At 49.8% G+C, this 9,951-nt stretch overlaps 1 protein-coding gene across 2 annotated transcripts; it reads left to right on the forward strand.

Annotated features, from left to right (window-relative positions):
* Positions 1-2,916: 2,916 nt before the first annotated feature.
* On the forward strand, positions 2,917-7,328 carry LOC119274395 (beta-1,2-xylosyltransferase XYXT1-like). 2 transcript variants are annotated; one of them, XM_037555090.1, is made up of 5 exons: positions 2,917-3,308; positions 3,418-3,483; positions 3,716-3,802; positions 3,918-3,992; positions 5,932-7,328. In XM_037555090.1, exons 1-5 carry the CDS (start codon positions 3,140-3,142, stop codon positions 7,116-7,118), a joined length of 1,584 nt encoding a protein of 527 aa, XP_037410987.1. In that variant the 5' UTR covers positions 2,917-3,139; the 3' UTR covers positions 7,119-7,328. The 2 variants fall into 2 exon arrangements, with proteins under 2 accessions (XP_037410987.1, XP_037410988.1); XM_037555091.1 differs by having other exon boundaries at positions 3,921-3,992.
* The last annotated feature ends 2,623 nt before the right edge of the window (positions 7,329-9,951 follow it).

Below are 9,951 nucleotides of genomic sequence, written 5' to 3' on the forward strand. Positions count from 1 at the left end.
GTCGGCTGCTCCGCCGGTAGTGGTGCCGATGAGGAGCGCAAGCGCTGCGTCGCTGTTGACAAGGCGCGGAAGTGCTCCGCCCGCCGGTACACCAACCGCGGCCCTCCGTCGCGAGACAGAGGAGTACGAGCGGCGGCAAGCTCGGCTCTCCAGCGCGAGCGACTCGCGCACGCCGCTGCCGCATGTCAAGAGGGAGGCGGAGGAACTCCCGCCGCTCCGTGTGGTGAAGAGGGAGCCCGAGACGGAGCAGCCGTGCGCCAGCATCGTCGGGCCGGAGGACTATCACCCCCTCCCCCTCTTCGAGGTGGACGCCATCGAGGCGGTGATTCTCGAGCGCAGTGCGTGGGAGGAGGAGGAGGTGGCGCAGCGCCGCCATTGGGGTGAGGAGATCAACCAGGTCTTGTACGAGCAGGCCCTTGCCAGGGCGCGGGAAATTCGACGAGAAGACGGGGGCGTGGTGCCGCGAAGCCGATGCAGAAGACTCCATGTTCATTGACCTCACCTCCGACGACGATGACGAGTGATCGCCGCCACGCCGCAGTGTTGCCGCCGGACCCAGAGGGCTTTGGTGAGCCCCACTTTGGGCAGTTAAGGTCAGGGTTAGTCCGACGCTTCGACGAATCTACCATGTGTAAATCAATGAACTCATATATGTGTCGATGATCAACTTCTATCTACTATCGTTTCTTGTTCACCGCAATGTTGACCTCGACGCAATGAGGAACGTGCCCCGCGACGGATGCTAGGGACTGCCTATCGAGCTGCTGGGAGGCGTTGAAGTAGGAAGGCTTGTATTGTTCCGGCAAAAACAGAGCCAGAGGCGCCGCCTTGGGTCCCAGGCCCTCCCCGCCGCCTACACGTTTGCTGCCACACCCACAACCCTTCTTTTTCAGCGACGTCGCCTCCTTTGCCTTTTGTTTGAGGCGGTTGGATTGCCGTGCCGCCTAGTTGATCTTTCTGGCGGCCACCTTCTTCGGATCCTCCACCACCGTCATTTTCGGCAGCTTTTTGTATAGGTCCATGCGACAATGAAAAGGGGCAGGAATTGGGGTGGAGAGCTAGAGGGGGTGGGGGTAGTATAAGAGAGAGTTGAGACGGGGGGCTGCCGCAAAAACAGTAAGGCCAACTCCGAATGCATGGGCTTCACCTCAGTATTGGGTGTGCCAGGGGTGTTGCAGTCTAACGTGGCTGGTGTCTGGACTCCTGCAAAGCCCCCTGGTTTGCTTCATGTTTTCAGGAAAACGGACACCGGGTCTAGTCCACGGACAAATGCGGAAAACCGTTGTATGGCTTGCAGCGCCTGGTCAGCTGGGTCCGGACAGGTGCCGGCGGTTTCAGGGTCGGCGTGGGAGATGCCCTTATAAGGGGGTGAGCGTCTACCTTATTATGCTCGTTATGGCAATGCGGAGAATAACATGGTTTTTCAATGGTGAAATTTCACCTCCAATGCAGATTATCTACCTGCGTACACACTGATTTCATGTGTGGTCTACTCTACAACGTTCAGAACAATGATCGCTGTTTACGGTGGTGGTCTGTATGTGTTTGGAGCTAGAACCAGGGATGACGGCATATTTTATGGATAGGCCTTCCACCCGCTCGGCCATAGGAGTTTCGATTTACTAGAAGTTTGTTGTTGTGTCACAGCGGTAGTGCACACCACCGTGTGACTGCCAGTTGGCATGGTTGGCATGACCAAGTGTAAGCGTGCGTGGGTCCACCTGTAAGCACAGAAGGGACTAGGGGCCAGTAGGCGTCGCGTGTGTACTTAAGCCCTGGAGATGGGTGTGTATCGGCATGGTTGATGAAGTAAACTGATTCCCTCACCTACCTCTCTCCTCTGCTCATCCCCTTCTCCAAGTTTCTCCTCCCCCTTCTCCCCCGATCCGATCTAGCCTACTCCAGTCGTCCCTGAAACCAGATCGGGGCGTTACATGTTGCCGGCATTTTCATTATTGTCGTGTGTGTGTGAGAGTTGATGTTTAGTGTGTGCATCTTAGTCGTGCGATGTCGGTGTGTACACTTACTATGCCTTGTATCTTTTTACGCTACATTAGAAGTTAATAAAACACTTTTAAGATAAAGATACGCATACCCTACGCAGCAGCTTTGCAAGCCTGATTAGACTAAGCTAAGCCAAGTGTTTTGTCTGATGCGAGAGCTGCCGACTATGCCTTGCTAGTTTTGCTGGATCCCCTTCCCTTTCAGCTTAAAACGTGTTCGTTTTCTATCTTTCCGTCGAATGACAGATCAACAGCCCCTTTGTTATTCTAAAAAGGAACGCAGGAGCTGGGCAGTGTCCATCCGGGCCCACGCACGCTGTAACCGACAGGCAAAAGAAGTGGAACACATGTGTTTTGCACATGCCACCTTGCCAGTGGGTGAAATCTCTCGCTGACCCATGACGCGTGCCACCATTTCTAACTCATGCACGCAGTCACTGCATTTTTTCCTACTACATAAATTGCACTGGTAATACCTACCACATTTTGTAATAAAAGAAAGAAAAAAGATGTTTCGCAGTAGTAGTAGTCTGTACTTTCTCCGTCCCATAATATAAGAGCGTTTTTGACATTAGTGTAGTGTAAAAAACGTTCTTATTTTATTATGGGACGGAGGGAGTATTTTTTTTTCGTGATCTCATGTATGTGGGGCGGTCACGGTCGGGATGGTTGGGGATGAGATGAATGATTGGAGATGCACGGGACGGGAGGAACACGCGTGGCCAGCGAGGGTTGGGTTGGGTTGGGGGCTCACCGCTCACGTCTCGAGTTAATTGCTGCTCTGCATCAAACCGCTGGGTTGGGTTGGGTGCTCTGTGCACTGTAGCGTACTACCAGGGGCGTACGTGCAAAAGGCGCCGCCCGGACGGGTACAAAATGACCACCGACGAGAGAACGAGTGGACACGGAAGCTTTGGAACCCCAAGCCAAGCCAGAGAAGTCCCACTCTGCATCTGCATGCAGCACCACCTCGCTTGTAGCCTTCTATCCCGTCCCCAGCTATCTGCCCGGCTTTCTCCCATGTGAACCAGCCACGCCAGTCGGCCACTCAATAAACTCGTGCGGCGCACCGCCGGAAGGAAGGAAGGATCCCTCAACCCGGCCGCGGCCGGCAGGCAGAGGAGGAGGAGGTGGAGATGGTCAGCGTCGACGCGAAGCAGGCGGCGCCGGCGGCGGGGGGGAAGGGGCTGATGCTGGGGAGCTGGGCGCAGAGGCACCTCAACCTGTGCTTCGTCGCCGGCTTCCTCCTCGTGCTCCTCACCTACCTCGTCGTCTCCCAGCAGTTCGCCGTCACCTCCCCCGTCGGTACGTACTAGTACGCGGTTGAATCCATCACCCAACAAATCTACACTCTCCTCCCTCCCTCCCTCACTCGCCGCCGCGCACCGCTCATTCAGTCACTGTTGATCTGCAGCTGTCCCCACGACGACGACGCACAGGAAGCATCAGGCAGTCAAGTCCCCCGGCGCCGGCGAAGCAGGTGAGCACCCATCGCCATCCCCTGCCCTGCAATTCTCTGTCCAATTTCAACTACTCTTCGACTTCGTTCGTTCCATCGACATTGATGCCGCACTACCCCGCCGTCCGCCCGGGCCCGGCGCCGGCGTGGTGAAAAGAAAGAAAAAGAACACAATTAAGTCAACCTGTTATTTGGAAGCAGTGAGGCGTGCCTCTCTGACTCTGACTCATCGAATCATGACTAAATTGACTAGGAGTAGGATTAACGCAAGGGGATCGAGGAGGAGAGGGGAAGGCGGAGGCCAAATCAGCTCAAGAGCAGCAGCACGAGCAGCAACCGGGTAAGTATAAACATCTTCTTTTTTGCGGCGTAAATATAAATACATCTCTCTTTCTGTCGGTGGCATGGTATGGACGGAATGAGTGAGCGAAAGGGCGCTGTGTTTTTACCAAAAGCAGGGCCGCCGAAAGCAGAGGGCCGCGCGCGCGGTGTGGGGAAGAGAGACGACGACGGTGCGGCCAAGCCGTTCGGTATGTCCAATATTCCTCCTCCCCCTAACTAAACTACTCCTAGTATAGCAGAATTAATGTGAATTAATGTGATGAGATGACGCATTTTATTCCTGCTACTTTTAGAAAATATATACAGTACAAGGGTAATGGTTTGATTCGATTCGTGTAAGTAGCTTTCGGACGTACTCTATGTACCTACTGCCTGCTCACTAATAATGCTATAAATGTGCCGATTCGATCCGATTATCTTTGGGACGTACGTACTGTACGTATCTGGTGTAGTAGTAGTACTAGTATTTGGATCAAGTTTTATGAATGAAACTAGGCTATTTACCCCCCAAAAAAGTGGTCCCTCAAGTGCCGAAACCGTCTGAATTTAGTTCATTCCTGCATCGTTTTTTTACAATAAACAAGAAAAACGGAGGATAGTTGTTTTCATGTGCGAATGTTTTCTATTCATCCAAAAAAGATAGTAGCACATTTTTCGATGGCCCCTGTTTTCTACAATAATAATGCTGGACTTAAGGAACAGTTTTGATAGTTGTTTTCATGTGTGAACATTTTTCTCATGTGTGAATGTATATGTCGTTATCCCCAATAACACCCCCTGATTTCCAAACCACCCCACCCTCCCCATTTTGATGGTGGGCCTCCATGCCATCCCGCAAGTTCCTTTCTTCAAACAAAAAAAAACAGTAGGAGTACAATTACCCCTTTCTACAAATTAGTTGAGTTTCAAGAAATGCATGAAACTTTCACATGTCAATGTTTTTCCTTCTTTTGCATTTTTTGTTCCTATTTCCCGTTTTTCATGTTTCATGTTTTTGTTCCTATTTTTGCATGGAGCCGTCCCACATCATTGTCAAAATACTTTTCAACGGGACAAATGGCCATGTCCAGACCGCTTTAGGGACCATATTGATTTTTGTGATGAAGATGTTTCTTGAATTGGACCTAACAATACCAACCAAATCTTACCAATTTAGGGACTTCTCGGCATAAAATTAAGTCCACGGTTTGACTATTTTGAGTACGGGTGGAGCTAGCAGCGGGTTTACGCCTAGGCTGGGCTAGCTTAAGCAATGAACTCACACATCATTGTCAAAATACTTTTCAACGGGACAAATAACAAGTCTAGACCACTTTAGGGACCATATGGATTTTTGTGCTGAAGAAGTTTCTTGTATTGGACCTAACACTACCAAACAAAATCTTACTATTTAGGGACTTCTTGACATAAAAAATAGTTCACGGTTTGACTATATTAAGTAGGGTGGAGCTAGAAAACAAATTTGATGGCGTTATCTCCATTACACTAGGTTCAACTTTCACAAAGAAACAACACTTGATGCTAATCTAGTGCACCCAATGTTCCTACCTAAACGTAAGATGTTTTGGCAGTTTAATTTGAACTGCCTAAACGTCTTACATTTAGAAACAGAGGTAAGTAAGATTTAGTGAAGGATCTCCAGAAGTCATTGGGGTCAGCTCATCCAGTCCAGGCAGCTCCGTCCCTTGGCGGAGCTAACAGTGCTAGCTTAACCAATGAATTTCGTTGTTTTCCTTTCTAACAAGCAATTGCAAGGAACGTTGTTACTGCATAGGGGCCACTGACATAATAGTTTTGGTATCAAATAAAAGGGGCCGAGCACAAACTTTGGAATATATGTCTAAAGAGTTTTGTATAGCTAAGTCGATGTATTGAGTTTCTAATGTCTTTCATGTTAAGATACGCGCACAACATGGAATCAAAATTAGACAGGGCGGTTAACATCATCAACCAAGATATAAGAAAATTTTAAATATATGCACGCGCAAATGAATTATATGAAGGAATTAAAATGCAGTTTAAGACTTCATTCAGTTGCATGGCACATATCAATTAATTCCACTTGATCAATAAAATGCTCAATGATCAATGAAGCTGACAAATCACTGTCCCTTTTTTTTTGAGCAGACAACGGCAAGGTGGTGTGCAGTGCGAGCCCCTTCTCCTACACCTGCGATGTCTTCGGCGATGTCCGGACCAACGGCACGGCCCACACCGTCACCCTGGTGCCGGTCACGTCCCGGACAGAGCGCCGGGAGTGGAGCATCCAGGCCTACGCCCGCTTCAACATGACCGGCATCCCCAACGTCACGGTGACGCAGCTCGACTCGACGTCCGCGGCGTCCCCGGCGCCCGCGTGCACGGTCACGCACCGCGTCCCGGCCATCGTGCTCGCGCTCGGCGGCCACCTGGGCAACTACTTCCACGACTTCAGCGACGCGCTGGTGCCGCTGTTCGTGGCGTCGCGGCGGTACGGCGGCGAGGTCCAGCTCCTGGCCGGCAACATCCAGCCCTGGTGGCTCGGCAAGTACGAGGCCGTCGTGCGGCGGCTGACAAAGTACGAGGTCCTGGACCTCGACCACGACGACCAGATCCGGTGCTTCCGGCACGTCACCGTCGGCCTCAACATGCACAAGGAGTTCAACATCGTGCCGGAGCTGGTCCCCGGCGGCGTCCCGCTCTCCATGCTCAACTTCACCGCCTTCCTCCGCGAGACCTACTCCCTGCCGCGCGCCGCTCCCATCAGCCTGACTAATAACAAGAGCAGCCCGCCGGTGGACGACAACAAAAACAAGAAGCCGCGGCTGATGCTGCTCGACCGGGGCCACTACCGGAAGCTCGTCAACGTGCCGGAGATCGTCAAGGCGGCCGAGAAGGCCGGGTTCGAGGTGATCATAGCGGACCCGCGGTTCAACGTGCGCGTCAAGGAGCTGGCCCTCTCCGTGAACTCGTTCGACGTGCTGCTCGGCGTGCACGGCGCCGGCCTCACCAACTCGGCGTTCCTGCCGCCGGGGGCGGTGGTCATCCAGGTGGTGCCCTACGGCAAGCTGGAGCCGATGGCGCAGAGGGAGTTCGGCGACCCCGCGGCCAACATGGGGCTCCGGTACCTCGAGTACAGCATCTCGGTGGAGGAGAGCACGCTGCTGGAGACGCTGGGGCCGGACCACCCCGCCATCAAGGACCCCGATTCGGTCCACCGGAGCGGCTGGGACAAGGTCGCCGAGTACTACCTCGGCAAGCAGAACGTGCGCGTCGACGTCGAAAGGTTCGCGCCGACGCTCGCGCTCGCGCTCGACCATCTCCGGCGGCACTAGCTTAGGGTTACATGCCCGTGAGGGATGACGACACAGACCGTTTGTACATCCGCTAGCTGCAAAGGAGTTCACATTTTCCTTTTTGAGTATATAATGATGATTCGGGGCATTTTATGGCCACTGAATTTGGTGAAGAATACATATAGGAATTTGTTGGTGCTATATTGGTCGATTTACTTTACATAGTAAGTGAATCGAAACTTACCGAAATGGCGAAATGTTGGTACTTTCTTTTTGAAGAAAACAACGAGCTTTCTCGTCGATTTTCATTAGAGAAAACCCCCACAAGTTCTATAAATAAAGTATCATAACAAAGCAAAGGAAAGGCGCACATGCCAAACAGCTAAACGTAAACGTGCTAGAGAACGAGAAAAAAATTAGACACGCTAGATCACTACTGCACGCAGGCAGAGTCAACCAGCAAGCACACCAGAAAGTTGTTATTTAAAGTAACACAGATCTCCCGGGAGCTTAAGGAATGATGCCCCGAGAACCATCAAAAAAAAAAACAATCCAGTCAAGGATAACCTAGTATCAGCTGCAAATCTTTCTAGCAAGACGATTCCATCCATGAATAATGGAAAAGGTTTCTGTCTTGGCTTTTCTGCAACATGCTCCAAGATTTCAAAATCTAGCACAATTTGAAAACCACAGAAGATGGATCATTAAGAAATTTTCGATCAAAACAAGCGCTATTTCTAGTTTTTCAGATTGTCCAGCATACAATGGCCCTCAACTAGTTAACTTGTCGATTAATTCCTACTCGTTGTGTCACCGAGTAGCTGATAAACTGATAAATCGGCCAATTAATTTATTAAATTGGTGATTAACTTGTGTATTAGTCTAGTAATCCCCTACTTGCCAGACAATCAAGCAGCTACCAGTTAACGAATTCATCAACAATTAACTTAATAAACATACTAAAAACTTCATCCTATTTAATCCCCTATTCGCCAGACAATCAAGCAGCTGCCAGTTAACGAATTCATCAACAATGAACTTAATAGACACACTAAAAACTTCAGCCTATTTAATCCCCTACTTGCCAGACAATCGAGCAGCTACCAGTTAACGATTTCATCAACAATGAACTTAATAGACACACTAAAAACTTTAGTAGAAAGCATAACACTTCGTCCTGCCTAATTATACGAGGGGGCACACTGGAACTCATGTTGTGAGTTGTGAGAGCATCGCCATCTTAACACCGACGCTAGCCACCATGTCACATCCTACGGTCTTCACACATCGCCCAATTTGGTTTATAGAAAACAGAGTGTTTTTTTAAAAAATTTGCATTGTTGGTCAACTGATGGTTCTTGCTTTGATACATTATTCCCATGTGTGCACTATTGTGTATATTGGTTAGTACTAGTGGATTATACTTTAGAAATGGCCTGCTGCATGTGTGACTTTTTCTCTCTCTCATTTATGCACATCATTTAGCTAGGACAAAGTGACCTTAAACTGTTGAAACGTCTTATATTTAGACACAGACGTAGTATATCGATGAAAGTGCAAAAATCATTTTGGCGCCATGCGTGTGCTGTAAAAAATAGAAAGTGCTGCATGCCTAATGATTAGCACTACGCGTTTGCAACCAGTCGTAATCTCGCCAGCTCTCTAATGCAGACTGCCTGTGGGCCAGGTTACTGCCAAATCCTGCAGTTCTTTTGGCAAAAAACTGTCAATCTGTCATTCGATTAGATAGGAACAACCCCTTTTTTAAGCAAAAATAGGGAAGGGAATCCAGCAGAACTAGCAAGGCATAATCGCCAGCTCTCGCATCAGACAAAACCCTACCCTCTTGGCCGTGGATTTATTAGCTTAATCACATTTGATTGGAAGCTGCTGCTTGGGGTCTACGAACCTGGGGAAGGGCCCATCCTTAACTAAACTAATCAGAGGATAAACTAGTACAGTACTGATTAAGCTAGCTTTCGCCCATATGCAGAGGCCGGGGGTTATCCTCCTTTTCTAAAAAAAAAACTGATTAAGCTAGCTTAACTAATCTGCCAGCTACAGTTGCTTCTTCTTAATACCGTTTGTATGGAATCCATGCACGTGCTATACATGATGATGGTCAGCGAGCACATGGCCAGCACGAGGATACCCAGCGAAGGTGTAGCGGTCTTCTGTCGGTGCAACAAGCGGGAGAAGAATCTGTCGTCGGTTCATCGTCCATGTACAACACTATCTGAACTTTCATTTTGTAGCTCTAATTTTAAACTCATGTTTTCTTATTCCAACAGCAGCAACCAAAACGAAGAACCCATGTTCATTGCCGGTGCTGGATTAACTAGTAGTAACTCGCTGTTGAGCCCTTGACCTTCCTTCTGCGTACAAAATTATGACCATCATCTATTTGTTGTTTTCCTTGTGCCGTTGGAGGTGCCAAAATAGTCGTGGCTAGCTGACCTGGCCTCCTGGGACACATGATTAAATTCAGTGAGAGAGGACACACATAGCCGGTAAGTAAACTGTCTCGAGAACCGAGCCATGCAGCGGATCAACTTACCACCCGACCAGACGTGTTTTGTCATCCAATGTGATCCCATATCTGTCCGCCGGCCGGTCAGGACATATTTTCCCCTACAAATGGAAGCAAACGCGGGTGGGGGTGGGAGTTCGGGCCGCCACCACCTACGACTCTAACACTCTCGACCCATTCAAACCCCCTACTAGTCTCATTCTCTTCCACTTCGCCTTTGCTCCCCCTTGCTTTGCATCCACGCCCTACTCCTCTGCCGCCGCCGTTGTACCTCTCCGGCCACCACCCATGCATTATCAAAAACAAAAGGATGCCAATCTGCCATTCGATTAGATAGGAACA

Source organism: Triticum dicoccoides, chromosome 3B, assembly GCF_002162155.2.
Source record: "Triticum dicoccoides isolate Atlit2015 ecotype Zavitan chromosome 3B, WEW_v2.0, whole genome shotgun sequence".
In the NCBI taxonomy this organism is placed as follows: Eukaryota; Viridiplantae; Streptophyta; class Magnoliopsida; order Poales; family Poaceae; genus Triticum; species Triticum dicoccoides.